The 18,974-nt window shown below is 42.5% G+C and overlaps 1 protein-coding gene across 2 annotated transcripts in view; it reads left to right on the top strand.

Moving 5' to 3' along the window:
- Window positions 1–16,295, top strand: part of SAMD12 (sterile alpha motif domain containing 12) — a 180,922-nt gene extending 164,627 nt beyond the window's left edge. For both annotated transcript variants that reach the window (XM_042035695.1, XM_042035694.1), the window contains one exon: window positions 7,148–16,295. Coding sequence is in view for 1 of the 2 variants with exons in the window: in XM_042035694.1 (XP_041891628.1) it covers window positions 7,148–7,170 (23 nt within the window). In the remaining variant the exon portion in view is untranslated. The remainder of the gene's footprint in view (window positions 1–7,147) is intronic.
- The last annotated feature ends 2,679 nt before the right edge of the window (window positions 16,296–18,974 follow it).

The following is an 18,974-nucleotide window of genomic DNA, read 5'->3' as shown; positions in this document are numbered from 1 at the left end:
TCTGTGGTTAAGCACCTTCTGTGCATGCTGAAGATACCACTAAAGGCTATGTCTTCTTTGAGTTCACTCAGTTTGTGCAGTTCCTGGAGCTTCATTTTAAAATCCTGTCTCTCGAGGTGAAAGCAATAGATATGCAAAGGCTCACAATGCAGTGCAAATGGCTGTACAGAGCCACAGCGTGGGGAATGCCATTCATCTGTGACAACCTTTTTCACTTCCTGCAGAGCACCCCACAAGAGCTTGGGAGACAACTGATTACAAGCAGGCAGTGAGAGAGACGCATGATAAGGCATTAAGTCAGCAATCTCATATGCATTTTCAGTTTCAGACAGCACCAGATGAGACTATCAGACACCTTAGCATCACATTCCTTTAAACCTTTGCTTGCTACAATTTGCATTTCTTGAGCAGAATGCTGCAGGACAGCCAGTTCACTGTTCACAATGATAGGTAGGTGTGCAGTAGATCAAGAGAATTCTTTGAAAGAATCCATAAGCATTAAGGAAGCAGTTGCATGTACTTTTTCAAAATATTTTAACTGTTTGTTAGTTCAAGAATAGCATCATAATCTGTTGAATGCAAGTGTTTTTCTGTTTTCTTTGAATGTTTGCAGCAGCAGGTGGGTAGTGGGATGTATGAAGCATCTTGAGTTGAGATTAATGAACCACTTTGCAAGAAGAAGGAGTGTCTCCTAGGATTTTTCCTGATTTTTGAACCAAACTTCTAAGCTTGGGAAATTTCACAAGCTAGTTAGGCACAGGCCTAAAAAGGACATAATCTCTTGGGACAGATTTTTGTCCTGAGGTTTTCAGATTCCACTATAAAATCAAGTTCAGAAGATGTAAAAGGCTTTTAAGATATTTTTCAGAACAAGGCTAGAGTGTGAACTCAGGCCCTTTAGAGGGTTGTCCACCAAGAACTCTGATTTTTGATGGAAAGGGCAAAGAACCAAAATTCCTGCATAAATCATCTGTACACAGAATCAATACATGTCCTCATTTTGTTTAACCTAGTAAAGTTGCTGAGAGATTTTCTTTGGTAAGGAAGCTGGGGCTGTGTGTGACTCATGAAGACACTCTTGGCTAATCTGACTATTTGAGGGCTTTGAATAGCTTAGCAAAACACATTTTGGACAACTACATTTTCAACCCATTCTGTGTGAACCAACTGTGTTCCACACAGCAGCTGCAATAACCTCTGACTAATTGTCTTTTCGGAAGGTTACCTGCTGAGAGCATCTGCCACGACATCCATTCTCCCAGAAATGTTTCATCTCAAAATTGCCTGATGCAGGCTGGAGAGCCCAGCATTGCAGGAAAGAAGGGAGTTATCTCTTGAGGCAGAACATAGAGGATGGGATTTGCCTGACCTTGTTGAATGTTCATCATCTGTCTTGAAGCTCTGAGCATCCTGTCTAAACTGCCTTTGGATGCCACCCTGAAGCCTTCCTTGAGATGAGATGTGCCATTGATCCGGACAGCACATCTGGGATGAGCCAGGATCCCACATACCCCCGTACTTGCTGGGGCTGGTCGTGTCCTCCACACAGCGCCTGCCCAGCGCTGTGCCCGAGCGGGCTGTGCCACGCTGTGTTCCAGCTGCCCCTCAAAGCTCTTGTCTGGGCCTGGGACACTTAGAGAGCAGCACAGCAATACATAAATAACACCAAGGAGTTTATTGCATGTAACGTCATCCTCTTCCCTAGATCTCATGCGGGAGTATTTATTCAGGAGAGTATTTATGGTGATGGTATCAACAGATATTAAAACTCTATCCAGGAGGATTAAGAGTACCTGCTTATGGGAGCGAGTTGTCCAGAAGTAGAAAAAGAAACCTTGAATTTATCCTTGCAGAAATAGCAATTAATGTGTCAGCTGCTCGTTGTTTTAAAGACTCTGCTCTTGGAATCTTGTGATGGTACATCAATGTCCCTGACCATTTCAACAAAAAATGTCTTGTTTCATGGTTGGGTTTTATAGTTCATGACAAATATGTCCTACCTGTCCCCTAAAAAAGTAGGTGTGAAGAGAAAACAACATTTAATTCTATGTATTTTTGGCTTTTATAGTTATTTTGCATGGACTCATTAAAGAATATTAAGTACTTGGGATTAGGATTACTGTGTTAGATGCTCTAGGTGTTGTGCTCATAGACCTACCTTTTCTGTCAAGCTGCTCCAAAACCAAAATCTTGGTTTCCTGCTTGGCAACAAAATAAAAAAATCGAAGTAAGAAGAGACTTCCTTCCCTTCCCCCTTGGTATTTTTCCACCATATTGACAACTGCATTTGACAAACAACATTAAATTACCTTCAATACTGTATCAGATACCAGTTCTTAGTAATGAGGGGAAAATCAGACAAGTCAGACTAAGACATGATTGGTTGGGAATCAAAACAAAATTGGCAGCTTTATCAAAAAGCATCCACATCTCTGTATTCTCTCGCCTGCTGGGTTTTGCATTCAGTCCATAGATTTATGTGTCACTGTTTAACACAGGCTGCTGGGCTGTGGCACTCTCTCTGTGCAGCCCTGAGGCTTGACTTGCAGCCTGTGCTGTGCTCCGATGAGAGGAGGGGTCAGTGGGTGGATGGGGCTGACTGCGGGGGCGGTGCTTTGCCACCCCCTCCGTGCTGGCTCCAGCTGGCTCCACACATGCAATTGTTTGAGGTAACCTCGGATCTCTGGCATTGTTGACTCTGGTTATCAGTGACCTGTTACGTAATGAGGATATGCAGCAATAGCTGCATTTATGTACAGGTTAAAAGAACCAGTGCTGTTTTCCACCCAGAGCAGGAGTGGGATGGCTTTGTGATAGAGTGAAACCAAATGCTGGTACAACTTCATTTGAAAAGTACTGAGGTGAATGGTTCCTGTCCCTGCCAAGACTGCCCCATGGCAGCACTTCCCAGCCCCTGCCAATCCTCCTTCCACCACAGTGACTGACTGGGATCAGCAGCTCCCCAAGAAGGTACTTTGTTTTTACATGAACTTCATGAGCCTTACAGAGACACCTCATTCTCTCACACCTCAGTGTTAATAATAATTCAATGAACAATAAAGAAAAGGGTAAATCTATGAATGGGCTGCCAGGCATTTTCTTTTATCAGTGTCCAAAATTCTTCAAAGGTAGTGGTATCTGTTGGGGACCCCAGAGCTGGAGATACACACACCATCTGGAGTACAGTGTCCAGCTGTGGAGTCCCCAGTACAAGAAAGAATGGACCTGTTGGAATGAGTCCAGAGGAGAACCACTAAGTTGATCAGGGGGCTGAAACACCTTCCCATGAAGACAGGCTGAGCTGGGTCTGTTCAGCCTGGAAAAGAAGAGGCTCCAGGGAGACCTTATAACACCTTCCAGTACCTTAAAGGGGGGTACAGTGAGGCTAGAGAGGGACTTTTCACAATGGTGTGACAGGACAAGGAGCCTTAAACTGAAAAGAGCAGGTTTAGATCAGATATTAGGGAGATGTTCTGTACTGTGAGGGTGGTGAGGCACTGGCACAGGTTGCCCAGAGAAGCTGTGGATGCCCCATCCCTGGCAGTGGCCAAGGCCACGGTGGGTGGGGCTCTGAGTAACCTGGTCTAGTGGAAAGTTCCCTGCCCACGCAGGAGAGTTGGAACCAGATGATATTTAAGGTTCCTCCCAACCCCAATCATTCAACAGTTATATGAACTCTAATTAGTTAATAGCAAGATGCAACAAGTTTGCAATAATGTACAGCATATTATAATGTCTCAAGTGACATGAGATGCGTGAAGTGAGATACCTGTGGCCTTTCTAACACAGGAAAAATATTACTAAATATAGCTGAATGCAATTTTTCACAGACTCCAAGGAACAGATGGTAGATGGATATTTGGAAGTAGGCATTTTTCATTATAATTCTATGTTTGAAATGTGCTGATTTTAGAAATACAGTGTAAAATTAGTTCCAGGAGAGTAAACCTAGTAAAGATAATAGATGCTTGTTTTCTTTATCAGAATCCCTCAATTACGGAATTGTGACAAATAGGTAATACCTCTAGGTTGAGTTGAATTAACATGTGTTTAAAATGAATGTAAAATATGTCCCTTTCTCAGTTAGACAAAAATCACACAGCACAGATACTCAAAAACTGAAATAAATCTCCGGCTTTGAAATTATAGTTGTCTTTCTACATCAGCTTCTTGAAAATGTCATGTGAGATTAGATCTGTTCATTGTTGTTTTGGTTAGCATACACACCCCCTGCAAAGGGCTGTCTTTGTTTCAAGAGCTTACTGTCTCAGGAAAGGTTTTCAAAGACAGCTGCTCATTTGTGATACCTTTTACAAAGATCTTTACTTTCAGAAAACACTGGATATGTACTGTTACAAAACCAGGGTCCTTAGAGGAGCCTCTAGCTGGGCATGAAAATTTATGCAGGTAATGAGGAAGAATAGATGCTTCTAAAACCCTGTCCTCAAAAGACAAAGTGAGAACAGAACAGGCTAGATGACCACTAAATCCTCAGTTTGCTTGCTCTAAATGCAGAGCTTGACAGAACTGCTGTCCCTTTGCTCAGTGTTGCTAGTTGTATTCAGACACCTCTGCAATGTGCCCTGTATGGCTCGAAGTGGCTGTGCTCCTTCTGCGGTGTGGATGGAGCTCAGGTTGGGATCAGTTCCATTTCTCCTTGTTCATGGGTTTCTGTCAGAAGGGCCAGCTGGCTCATTTCAAACTTAAGTACAAGTACAAGCTAATGACTGAGACAATGGGGATGACTGGGGAATTTCAGCATAAGTGCAGTCCTGAGGCCTGACCTGATGTAATTAGCCAGTGTACCATTTTATTATAGCCCCCCAACTCTGTGGCTCGGCAAGGTATTTTCCATTGCTTGGGAGAGCTTTTCAGACTTTCCCTTCTTTGCAGCAGATGAGCTCAAAGAAAGTCCTGTTTCTCCTTTGTGGGACAGGCCCGTCTCTGTTGGTGCTACACAGATGGGAGACATCCTCTAGTTCACTTGAAATCAAACACTTTTGAGATACGTACATGTTTACTGCTCTCCAATTTTAAAACCTCCCCATAGATTTGCCCTTTGTCTTCAAAATTGCTTGATGTCACCACTGCTTTCTTTTGTGTCTTGGGGGATGCAGTCAGTTATCTGTCTAGACCAGCTGTCTGTCTAGACCAAAGCCTTCCTGTATGTTCTTCCATGGAGTGAAACCAGTTGCTGGGTCCCAACTGTGCATCTTTCTCAGGCCACTACTGATGTGGGTATCTCGTGTAGTAGATGACAGTAGGTGGTGTTTGGAATGTTGCCCTAGAGAACCTGGAGGATAAAAGCAAAGCCGCTATAAAAACAGAAATCAAGAGTAGCACCATAATCTGGTATATATGCCCACATAAGGAGGGAAATAATTAAGGAAAATGGTTTTTACTGTTCCTCTATTTCGTAAGGCATATTTATATTCAGGGGTCAAGTGGTCATGGCAGGGAGTGGGTGGTTTTTTTAGTCTTGTGCAATACTTACTGATTTATCATCCCATCCTTTCTCTGCTCAGTCAGACCTTCATGTCCATTGCTACAAAAGCTTGCAGTTGGGAGAGGCAAATACGGGCGAAGTGACAGCTTGGCAGAGGCAGTCAGCCCACACCCCACAGAAATCCACTGTCAGCCTGAGTTTCAGCTGATGTGAATGCTGGCTTGGCAGCAGAATCAGTATCCTGTTAGCTTCACAGTTAGGAATCTGGCCCCAAAACCCCAACAATCCAGCTCTTCCCGCACATACAGATACATGCATTCATGAAAGAAGTAGGATATCAGCTGGAAAGGGTGCGAAGTCCATTCTGATGAGTCCCATCCCAGCACTGCCCTGGTCAGAGATCTGGTCTGTAAAACTGGTGATGGGTGAGGGCTATGTGATAAACAAAGCTGCATCCCAAAACATTTTAGTGGTGGCCTTGGCAGTGCTGGGTTAACACTTGGACTCAATGATCATAAAGGTCTTTTCCAACCTAAATGATTCTATCATTCCATGGAATAACATGGTGAACTTGTCTCTGCATGGCTCCTCAGCCCCAGAAGCCTGAGCCTCTGATGGGTTTACAAGCATTTGTTTGCTACACACTGAATTAACAACTGAATGTGCTTCAGCATGAGCAGTTCTGCACAGGCACTCGTCTCCTGTTCAGAAAGGCAGAACAAGGAGCACAAATCCCCATCAGAAAATGTACAAGCTAAAAAATATTTAGGTTGCAAGAGGCTTCAGGAGATGGTTCCAGTAAACTATTCTCAAAGCAAGGCCAAATCAGGCTGTGTGGGGACTCATCTGGTTGAGTTGCAGATATTGCTGTAGGTGCCTGGCCAGGCAACTTGGTCCAAGATGTGACCACCCTCACTGAGAAGATTTTTTTCCTTGCATCTGACTGGAATATCTCTTGTTGCTTCTTGTGTCCATTGCCTCTTGTCCTTTTGCTGTGCTTCTCAAAGAAACGTTTGGCTGAAGGGGAGGAGAAGTTGCAAGTAACTTCCACATTCTCTTCCTTCATATTGTGATGACTGTACACCTCTGCAAGGGCTTTCAGGCACAGAATAGCAGCCACCAACACTGAGTGTGCTGTACTGCTTAGCAGGGAAAAGAGAAACTCTGCAGCCTCCTCATTATTTTATGGGGTCTGAAGGGGGGAAGGATATGGGTGAGCTGTTTTCTTATCTTCTGGGCACCAGTAGCCAGTTCTTATGATCTTCACCAGCAGAAAGGGTGCAGGAACATCAAATACTACTTGGGCATTTGACAGAGCCTTTCCAGCCTTTGGCTATCAAGCTTTCAGTAGTTAATGCAAATCCAACCAAACAGAAGAGCCCTGCTCTCTGGGACTCAGACTACAGGAAGAATAAGCAGTGCTTTCACATGAGGCAATAAAATTCAAGTAGGATTTGTTAAATCATGCAAATGATTGCTGGTCTGCACTTTATATTTATCTAAGGAATTGATTAAGCACTGAGCTTTTTGGTTGGTGAGTAAAGTTGATTAAAAAAAGTACAAGGGTCCCACTATATATTCTGGGAGTACATTTACTAAGCTCAAACCTGACTTTTTAAATTTTAGTTAAATGCATGATAATTCCTTTGCTGTGTTCTATACTCACAGTCTGGTTTTGGATTTCTGTTTTGTTTCTTACAGCCCCAGCAGAGAGCTCTCCATAAACATTTCCAGCCTCTAAAGCTGCTGTCCTGCCACTTGATATGAAAGTGAACTTTCCTTCATGAAAAAAACACAATAAATGGCGCTGCCAGAAGATGGCTGTGGAGGATGGAAGACAAACTTGAAGTAAAATCAGCCCACTCAGCTGATACATTCTGGGGAGACCTGGTTTGCTGTGGAGTAAATATGTGGTGCAAAACATCCAGTGCTAATTTGTTGAAAATGGTCATTGACAGACCTTTAGCTGGAAAATTTCTTCCAGTCTTCATCACTGTGCATAACTTCTGAGTTCCCTTTAGGGGACTGTCTATGCCCTTCACTAGAAGTCCTGTTTTAGCATGGCAACTACTGGATTCTTTTATTATGTATGCAGATGGCATGATGTTTTAGGAAAAACTTATAACAATTGTCCAATCTCAGTGGATATGTTCACAATATTACACCCTGATAGGAATGTAAATGTCTTGTATGTGTTAGTTTTGCAGTCTAATGGCATTCTGTTAAACAATATCAGCACTTCATATGTGCTTTTCTCACAGAACTAGCACAGTCCATATATATATATAATGGTCTTTTTTTAAAATACTGAGGATATGTTTCAGTGTTTGTGCTGAGACTGCATCCAAACTGAAGCCCAGTACTAGCATCCCTTCACTGATTCACAGTAGGTTGTGTAGATAGATTTGCACGTGGCAGAGATGTGACTTCTTTTATGTGACTTCAAGAACAGCTGTCACAGAGGTAGCCAAGAACAGGGTAGGTTGAATGAGCTGTAGGACACTGTGTCTGCTCTCCCTCTCACCCACCAAATATCAACAGTTCTCGTTTCTGGTGTGCCAGTGTGTTTTCTAACTCAGCGAGGGAGAGGCAAGGGAGAGAGCCTTTCTCAGATGTGTGTGTGACCCTGGGTTTGGTCTGCAATAAAACCACAATAAACTGGAAGAATTCAGGTTCTTTATGCTGGCCACCACTTGCGTTTTGGGCAGGGCTGGGAAATTGTAGTCCAAACCAAACTCTCTAAAAAGGTAAAGTGTAAGACTATACTTCTAAGGAGTGAGACACTCCCTTTGGAGACAGCAGATTTCTTCATTAACTTTTTCCGCTTTCTACTCAAAACAGTATTTTGGTAGGAACTGGAAATAAGTAAATGGTTCCAATAAGCCTTTCAATATACTGTAGCAGGCTCAAGACTGTTGCATTCAATCTGAACGTTGTTTTTTGTTCAGTCTCTGAATGGCTGACCTCATCACTGGTTGTATCACAGCTGGCTGTGGTACTGTTTCTTCGATGGGGACTCAGTGGAATTAGTGTCTGTCCCTTACATCAGGACCTTCTGGCACACTCTTTATAATGAACTGATGTCATCAACATACTGAGGGGGCTTACCTCTGTTGTTCCTTCTTTCTTCAAAATCAAAGGTAGCTTTTTGTGTACTTAAAGACTGTCACTCTCTCCAACCTGATAAACAGGTACTGTAGAGTTGCTGTTAGCATTTATTCCAAACTCTGGGTGAGACAATGTTGTGTGAAGATGCAGTAATGGAGAGAATGTGCAGCTAGAGTAAGTCAAAGGCACCTTTCTGGAGGAAGCTCCTCTGTTATAATTCTTAAAAACTATTGTGCAGTTCATTGCTAGAGAATGGAAGGTCAACCACTGAGGGTGCCTGTACAACAAACAGATAATTATCTTCAGGGTTTCATTTTTTTCAGATGGTTATGGGCTTAGGTTTCAGATCTCCACCCATCTCAGATTCAGCATAGTGGATACTTCTGTAGTATTCAGTCCAAAAGCAAATTATTTTTACTGGTGACCAAGATTTTCAGAAGTTGCTAGTGATTTTTAATGGTTTGGGTCTTTCAATGGATTCTCAAATGGAGCTCCCAAGAATTACAGAGCAGTAAGCTCCTACATTCTCTTTCTGAAAATCCTGCTCCCTAATTTCAAATTAATTGATGTAAAAATTCTCCTTAAAACATAAGGATTTTTGCCAATTGCAACATTTGCACTTTTTAGAGCTTTTCATAGGGTTGCAGGTTGGAATCTGATACCAATAGAGCCGGCCATGTGCATGGCACAGGTCCGCTGTAAGCTTCAGCAAATTTTACAGCTCTTTCTGCTACAGGTTTTAAAAATGCATTCTGACAATTGACATCAATTTCATGTGGGTAAAGCAATGAAAAACAAAATACTTTGATTGATATGTTAAATTAAAAGGAGACTGCTATACTTCTACAATATGAGTTCTCTTATTTTACTACCCAGTGAAAAAATCCAGAATAATTTGAATTATAAAAGAAGAGTTTATCAGAGAGTGTTATCTTAAAAGGGTGTGTGAGAAGAAGTTGCATTAGGCAGAGAGCCACTAGAAGCTTTTTTTGTATCAATGTTAGTTTTGAACATCTTCCAGTATATGGGCATGAATTTAGATGTGTGCACTTCTCCTGTTAAAACAGTTTGTTTTAAAAGCTTCCCAGGATTTTAGCTATGGTGACCTAGAAAAGCAGTGTTATAGGCCCTGAGAAATGTGAAAATCAAGTCCAGACCCTTGAGTAGCCAGACTCCAAGAGAAGTCTGCTGTAGGTGCCTACCGGACAAACCTCCCTTGAAGCTGGTGTAGGTCTCCATCCTGCAGCCAGCCTATGCATGTGGATCACTGCAAGCATAGCTCCCCCGAGCCCCGTGACACTTCTCACGTGTGTAACTGTCTGCCAGAGCCATAAGGAAATAACTGTACTTTTTGGCTTGTATTTAACTATTCATTGTGTTTGGGTTTTTTTAATCACTGTTATTCTCCCAAAGTAGGCCATGCTTCCTCAGGGATATTTATGAAATTGTTCTACATCTCCTGAACAACTATCTGGATCCCAGCGTATTCTTCTGAAAACTTTTTAATATAAATAAACATGTGGGAGAGATTTTTGTTGTTATGAATGGGGGCAGGTACTGTGTTCTCGGAAAGGCTGTTGAGTGCAGACAATCAAGTCTATTGCATTTTTTATGCCGAACACCTTATTAATAGCAGACATATCCGCTTTTGCCTGGGTCGCAGGAACAGTTCAGGGGAAAGAATGCTTTATCTCTAGTCAATAAATCATTTATGTCGAGAGTGCCAAAGACCAAGTCAACATGAAAGGGAGCAAATAAGTTATTCCGGCAAAGGAAGTGAATTGAAATATGCTCAGAGCCATTAGTTCAGTGTAAAAGAGTGGAAGACTAATGCTATTTTCATAAAGCAGCCATTATCAGCCTGTGGAGATAGATAAATTCATAAAGGCCATGCTGCTGTTACACTGATCACCAGTTACTATCTCTGAGACGAGGCAGGGTTGTGACCAGGACCCTGTTCCCTGTGCAGACCTGCAGCCTTCCTCCCACCATGGAGCCTCCCCCTGCCTCCACACTCACCTGGTTTCTCTGTGTCCAGGTTGCAGCATCGAACTCCACTCAGAGTCCCTGTCAGAAACTCAGCCATTCCAAGTGCTTCACACCATGAGAAGTCCTTCACTAGAAGCCTGAAGGAATTGCTCACCCCACAGAGCACGCTGCAGCTGAGAGCATCCTTTGCACTGTTTTGTTCCTCATTTTTTTTCCATCTGTGTGGCTTTCTGTGCCTGAACACCCACCATTTATTCTATTGAGGGCAAGGCAGCCTTCCAGGAGGGGAGTTTGAAAAAGCTCTTTGAGCTCTTTGGTTTTGCTTTTACGGGCAGCACAAATGTCATTGAGGAAATGAAACCATTAAGAATTACAAAATTCTGGGTTTGCCTTGAGTTTTCAGAAGACCTCATGCCAGATCCCAGCAGACTTACATTGGCACTACTCTATTGCAGTCGCCAGAGATGTGTTGATTAGTGCCAGCCAGGGAGCCAGCATTGAGGTGGGGTTTTGTGTCATCATTAAAATGAACGTCCCTCCACCTGCCATGAAGCCAAAAGATCTGCATTATTCAAAATAAAGCAAAGTAAAACCCTGCATCTTTCACACTGGTCCCCTTCAAGAGTTACCATCTCTGCCATCAGAATCTCCTTGAACAGCTCTGCTGCAGGACTGCAATTGACCCTGGTATATATAGGCTGTCAATAAGATTTTAATTTAAAAAGAGAAGGTCCTTTAGTATAATTAAAATTGATGGGTGAGGGGAAAATATTACCAGCATTACCTGCAACCTCCTATAGTAAAATTCAGAAAAGTAATCTGGAGTGCAAAAAAACCTACCAACATAATGTATGGGTGATTAGGCAGGCTCATGAGGATAAATCAGCAAGTAAGAAAAGTAGATGCTTAATGAAGGAAGCCAAAAATGCATGGGAAGTCAGTAGCAAATAGGTTAGGTTACACCAAAGACTTTACATATATCCTAATAAATACTGTCATAGCAAAGCTAAGTGTGATGTTAGACAGGCCCAGCACAGAGATTGCTCACACTACATTGGAAACCCAACAAATAGTCTTGTTTTGTATTTGATAGCAGTGGAAGGAGAGAGTCAGATTACACATTAAAATGTAATTCCTCCTACTCCATCAGTAATTACAAGTAATATTAAGCAGTAACTCTCCAAACATAATTTTAAATTTGTAGAACCATTAACTGAATCCAAAAGTGAAGGAAAAACTTGCCTAGGACTCCTCAGAACCAGAAAGCATAAAGGAAGCTTCAAATGACACCAAACCCACAATAATTCCAAAGAAGGAGTTGTTTGATCCAGAAAACTACAGGCTCATTGGCTTCCAATCAGTCTTAGGCAAAATCATGGAAAAGTTTATATGGTGTAATCATTAGAGCTATTAAAAATTGATAAATCCCTCCAAATTATTTTTATAAAACTGTATCATGCCAAATAAACTTGCTATTATTTTTGTGATATCAAAGGATTGTTAAGAAGCTCTGCTAGCATACTATACTCAGCCTCCTATAGAGCATTTGAATCTGATAAAGAACAAAATAGCACAATGCAAAATCAATATTGCCTATATTAAGTGGATTAAAACTGGTTACAGGCTAGATCACAAAAAATATCTGTAAATATGAATTATTCTCAGTGAGACTATTTCTGATTAGCTCCTCCCAAGGCATGCTCTATTTTCAATATACCCCCCCAGAGAAAGAGAAAATTACTGTTGGCAACAGCCAGAGATGACAAAAACAGGGGGGGAATAAATAATGATCTGAGTAGGTCAGTGGTGAAGAATAACCTGGAGGACAGAAAAGTTAAAAATCCAGGAGAGATGGCAGCAAATCCAAATTAGAAGCATGGGGAATATGTCTGCAATAATACAGAGTCATAAATTATCCGTTCAGCATCAGCCCCAGAGATGCTCTTGCTAGCTGGGATGTAGGACTTGGCAATACTGATGCCATTCCAGTCTGTTTGGTCACTGTCAGTCTTTCAAAAAGGGTATCGACAACTTGGAAAGATTATTTTCAATAGTTCCCAGTGTCATTCAAGGGCAGGAAAACAGGTCTTATTATAGTGTCAGACTAATGAAGCTCAAGCTATTAATCCATCAGAGGCAATTTGAAGAGGTGACTTGATCTCCGTCTGCAATCACACTCTTCTATCTGGGCAGGGAAGTGCTGTTTGAAGGCGTAGCTCTTCTGTTTAGAAGAAAAGGGAATGATGTGCTCTACTGGTTGGAAACTGATTTCAGGCTAGAAATTAAGTGCAAATACTCAACAGGGAGGATGATTACCCATGGAGACAACTTAGTTACTTGGCATGTTCTCCTTCACATTAAGTCTTTAAATGTATGCAGAGTATTTTTCTAAGTCAATAAGCTCTACCTCAAACTGAAATCCAGGCCTGGGGCAGCAATCACTGGATGAAGTTACTAGGCATGTGTTATGCAAGGATTAGACTAGATCATCAGATGTAAACTTCTGAATTAAAAATATCCTGAAGTTTCCAATATTACAGGAAGGCAGGGCAATCTATATCCTAATTTCCCCCACAAAATGGTATTAATTTGAACAGCTTCTGTGGAAAGCTGTGGATTTGGTATGAGCATCAGTAGGTCTGCTCACAGTTGTAAGGTTCTGCTGCACATAATTAAGGGAAGAGAAATGGACAAGAAAGGACAACAAAACCCTTGGACATACCAAGAGTCTGTAGCCTTTCACTGATAGCAGCATGGGACAAAATGCTGTATGCAAATGATGGGGCCATGTGGATGTGTAGTCAAAGCAAGGAATAACAGCTGTGCATTTGCCTCTTAAGGAGGTAGCATCTTGCTGGCAAGAAACAGATTTTCCTGCCTGCAACAACTGGCAGAGAAGCTGCAGTGCTGATGGAGAGGGAGATTGTATCGCTGTGCAGCTGAGCACTGTACACAAGTTCCTTGCTTCAAAGACAGCAAACTTCTGCTCTCATGACGAGCCCCATTGGAGCTGGTTAATAAAGCCCTGGAAGTGAAATGACATCAGTGGGATTACCCAGAGAAATGACAGCTGCTCCCAGCAGTGGGTTTTTGCCAGATTGGGTCCTGTTACCATTGGCTGGTTTGAATGTTGTACTTCGGAAATAAGCAGAGGAGTACTTGGTGTCTGATTCAGATTTCACAAAACCGCTGTCAAAGGGTGCAAGGCAAGTGTGAACCATTGGAGTCATCTTCCATGTGCTTCATCAAGTGGTGGGAAAAGCACAAACTGGGATGTGCGGTCTAAAGAGTAAACAGTTCACACAAACAAGGGAAACTATAAAAGCAATACTTACTGCAGATTGGTATTGAATCAACATCAAGGAGCTGAAACAAGAAGGAACTAGCTATGGCCATAGCTATGAAGATAGAGATCTTTGGGGATTCTTGCTCTAATCCAGTGTGAAATCCTAGCAAAATGAGTTTGGACTAGATTTGTGGTTTAAAGCACATTGGTATATGCTGCCTGCCAAATTCTGAGGGGTCCCTGGCTTTGGGGTGTGATACTTACAGGTGTCCTCATGCTGCTGGGGCGCCTTGCAGCTCTGGAGGAGAGTGTTCTGTGACAGGCATGGCTGAGGCCAGCTGAACTTGGCTGGGGCAGGGACGAAGCTGAACTTGCACATGACTGTAACATCTGCTTCTGCCGTAAGAGTAGGACTGACAGCTTTATCACAGCACAGCTCAGGCTCAGACCAGGCTCAGTCTAAGAATGAAACAAAAAGCTCCTTTCTGATACTAATTCCAAATATATCTAAATAGTTTCTCAGAAAAAACCCATCCTCTATAGTTGTTACACCTGTAATCACATTCCTTCTATTAAGCATTTGCCTTGAATTTATCTATTTAATATCGTAAGTCACCAAATTAAATAGCAAAACACAGGGATTTTTTTTCTAAAGCAGGGAAATTGGTATTGCAGCAAAACTGCATGTAAGCAATAAGAAGCTGTGCAGGGAAGGAAAAAAAACCATAAATTGTCCCATCAGATGCTTAGGGGACTCGATCAGTTGATTGGGTTTTTTTCAATATTGAGAGGGCAGCTTTACATCTAGGCAGAAGTTTTCCTTACTGAGCCAGGCTTTGGTCTCAAGACCAAATAGCTAAAGTAATGTTTGGAGTCCTTTTAGCACTTTGTCTGCTTCCTTTGTTTGTAAGAGGCTCCTTCTCTGCATTTCTGAGGAAGGTAGAAAAGAGATCAGGTGACAGTAGAAAAAGCACAGAGGGACAGGAGCTTCCAGCCTATGCAAAGCATCTCCGCATGAGACCCACATCTCATCCTTCTCCCCTGAATCCAACACCACTGACCAAGGGGAGGAATGGAGCCATGCTGGGCTAACCCACAAGCAGGGCCCAGTGTTCTCTCTGTGCTGAGCAGCTCTTGCAGCCACGGCAGGAGACATGACCTGGCAGGACTGGACAATACTCTGGCAATGGGAATGACCAGCATTTCCCCAAAAAGGCTGCATGCTCTGAGGAGAGGAGTCCTTTGCTTTGCACTAAGCTGCAGGGATAATTGGCAAGGCTAAGAGGTGTATTTTTAAATTTCTCACAGTTACTGCAGAATCTGAAAGTGGCAGGGCAGTGCTTTGGGATGTGCTGGGCTTTGCTTTCAGCTTCTTGTAGGGACTGCAGCTACCTGGACCTGCCTTGAAATTATTGTTTCTTTTTCACTGCCTGGGTAAGATGGGAGGAATGCCTGCCTGGCTCTGGACACCATAAACCAGCAAAGGGGGCTCTAAATTTGGGCTCCTCTATTTTGGGGAGTTGAATTTAAAGTTGTTTGAACATGACCCTGAGGAAAGCAGGCAGCTGACAGCTGGAATTGCAGTTGCACCTGAGTTGTCTCCAAAGGTGGCCTCCCAAAAAGGAGCCCATGCACAGAATCAGATGGCAGGCTGTGCCAGGCTGTGCCAGGCTGTGCCAGGCGCATCGGCCGCTGATGAGGGACATGAGCTGCAGGGAGTGAGAGGGAGACTGGGATTGAGGGAGACTGGGATCGAGGTCCTGGGAGATCTGGTCACCTGATGGAGAACAGCTGGATGCAGAAAGGCTGACTGCAAGCCCATGGTCATGGTCAAAACAGTCACCTGAAGCCAGCAAGTCATGTCTGGTCCTGCTGCCTTTGGACTCAGTTCTGGTTGACGTTCACTAAGGAAATACTCTAAGCCAGTGATCTCCTTTTAATGTTAACTTGGTTGATAATCTAGGAAGATGCCAGCACTCTAATGCTTATAAAGTGACACACTGTTACTCCCAGTACATCTGTGTCTGAACTTTTTAATGATGGAGCCAATTGAGGTGGCATGAGACAAAAGTGTGCCTTTTTGTTTGATGTACACTGCATTCCCCCAGGCATCTAAGGTGTTCAGCTGCAGAGCAGTGCTTTTTTCCCAAAACAGAAATTATCATGCAATCTAATTTTTAGTATACAAAGTGGCCATCACTGTTAATTCCACCTTACAGTTTTATATTCAGTCTTTACTTCCTTCTGTTTTCAAAAAGCAACAAAAAATAAAGCCTGGGTGGGAAGGAGGAGTTCTTTTAAACAATAAAATTAAAATCAATATCAAGTTTTTGGTATCTTTGGGCATGATCTCTGGAAGCTTTGGGTATCTGCTTTATCATTTTGTATATTTGACAATTTTGTACTCTGCATTGTTTGACTTCATTTGTGCATGGCAATGTATTAAAACATGGAATTTTTATTATACACTGAAAGTATTTTGTTTGATTTTAACAAGGTCAAGCTTGATCCAGGTCATGAACAGGAGGAGAAAAAACCCAGAGGTTTTTTCTAGCGACAACTCTCACCTGACAGTCTGACCATTCTCGTTCGGGTGGTTTCCAGCACCTGAAGGTGGGCAGAGCTTTTTGCCCACCCACAAGTCTCCTTCCCCAGCTGCAGTCCCTGGGTCTGTGCAGTGTTTTGCTGCACAGGGTGCAGGGGTTGCCTAAATGCAGCAAAGAAGGCTGTACCTGAGCAAAGGGCTCTGCTCTGTTGGGCTGGGTTTGCGTGTGAATCTAGACCAACTCTTCTGGTTTTTCTTTAGTGCAGTGCAACAGGGAGCAGACACAGCACATGGTGAGAAAGAATTCTCCTTTCACTGCCCTTATTTCTCAAGACTTGGGGGATGCCCTTGTCAGCAGTGAAGCATCCTCTAAGGGAACCAAACCGCAAAAGAAGCAAGTATTAGACTGTTTATGCTGTGAGGCATTTCACTCCCATCCCACCCACCCCATTTATTCTCAGTATTTATGGCACGTGAGCAATTTAAAAGTCAATGGATTAGGTAGTTTTCAGAAAAATGCTGAAATTCCAGCATGGTACTATGTTCTTCCATATATGTGGTTTTTTTTCTTTTCAGCCATAATTCTGAATATTCTCATATTTGTAAGGTAGAGACTGATGACATGTTTTGGTCAAACACAAACACTAGATTAATACAAAATAATAGAAAAAAATTATACCGTGTAAGCTATAACTGACAAAGTCAAGATAAATTGTCATCTAAAAAAATTCATAAATCATGTTTTTTATTGTAACATCTCATGATGGGACTGCAATTTACTAAATTCTGTTTATATCTTTTAAAAGCTTTCTATTCCATAAACTTTGTCAGTGAGAAGAATATGTTAGCAGGAAAAGTTCTGGTTTTGAACAGATCTGTGCATGTTACTTCTTGGGCTGAGGGAAATTAGAACAATAATACAAGTAAAGAAAAAGTTGCTATGTCATATACCCTTTTCACAATCAGGGTCTCCCTCGGGGTTACAGTGGTGCCATATTTACAACTATATGTGCTGCACACTAGGGTTATTTCCATTATAAACAATATGCCACCTAAGCCAGATCTGCTTTATAATGAAACAGCAGCTGTCATGATCATGAAATATTTCTCCCTGGTGACAGAGAAAATAGTTACTTGAAGCTGTGGACAAGGTGTGTTTCCATTTGTGCTCATACAGGTTTTGCGTTACAAATCTCTGGGATGGGGTTGCAGTTTCTTTACACACAGTTTGTTACTCAGAAGCCATCAGTGGAGCAACCAGTTGTACAGTTTGTTTTTCCTGGTCATTTTCCTGCCAATGACAATTAGTCCTTGATGAAGATGGAACTTGCTTGACCTTGTGTTATACCCAAGTACATCCCTTACCCTGAGTGTCTGTCAGGGGTTGCAGGCCCAAGTTGTGCTGCTTGGACCCTTGGGCTCAATGCTATGTCCCTGTCCAAAAATTGGATTCCTGAACTAAGATCATGTTAGCTGAGCAGATCTGTGCTGATTTGAGCAAAGCCTTCTGATGTGAGCACATGTCCTTAGTCCATAGTGAAGTCCGGTGAATGAAGTGCAACCCTAGAAACACATGACCTGTTGTTTGTGAAAGGACAAGTTCCTCACACCATCTTTTCATGTCTCATCTCCTTATCTGTAGAACTGGAACTGCATTTATCTGTCACGGTTAAACCTTGAAAGTCAACAGAGGAACTACAAGTCTTCTAAGGAGATTGTGTTACAAGTTGAACAGGCTGGGCAGTGTGGTACAAAAGAGACACCTTATTTGGGAGAAAAGGAGTTGCCATCCACAGCTCCTGCTGCTCCGATGCCCCCCTCTCCCTGTCCCCAGGTGCCGATCTGTGCATGCAATGACACTTTCATGGGTGAGGTGTTGCATCATCCCCCTCTCAACGTGTCTGAGGTCTGTTTCTCCTTTGTGCATTCCTTTGTCTCATTCATGTCACTGCCATGTCATTGCCTTCCTGCTTTTCTGCACCTGATGGGATTTCTTGCCTTCTACTGTTATTAGCATCACATGGGAAATACACTGAATTATTGCATGTGAGAAACACACTGTCAAAAAGAAGAGTTTTCCTTTTAATAAATGGCACCAAGGCACTGGCCTTGGGAGGAGATAAAGCAGAGAAATGAATTGCTACAGGTTTGTTTTAGGGAAACACGGGGATTAACCTCATCTCCATGTCAGTGATGGAACAGCAGGCTAAAATGGCAGCAAGGATGCACACTGGACACTTTCTAAGAACAACAAAAAAAATCCTTTTTAGGAACAGGGATGCTGAAGCAGTAGCAACTGCTTAAAAGAGATGGAGAATAGCTTTGACGAGCATGCCTCAGCAATCCTGACCCTCTGGTACTACAGGACTGAGTTGTCTACCAAAATCTCTTTCTCAGTTCAATTTTCCTGCGTGTAAGACTTGAATGGGAAACAAAGACTGTTAATTATCATTATTTTACATTTCAGATGGGACTGCATCTTCATTTTCTACCTCTTCCAGGTGAAAACATGCTGCTATGTAGCTATGACTAATTCCAGACTCATTTAAGTCAATACCTCAGGCTGTCATCTGAGAAACTGGGACATGTCCCCTGCTGTG

The sequence above is a fragment of the Corvus kubaryi genome, unplaced genomic scaffold, assembly GCF_017639235.1.
Source record: "Corvus kubaryi isolate FWS band 111438036 unplaced genomic scaffold, C.kubaryi_AGA036_p1.0 37385, whole genome shotgun sequence".
NCBI classification, from domain to species: Eukaryota; Metazoa; Chordata; class Aves; order Passeriformes; family Corvidae; genus Corvus; species Corvus kubaryi.
Note: the sequence above shows the minus strand (reverse complement) of the source record. Positions and strands in the feature narration are given on the sequence as shown.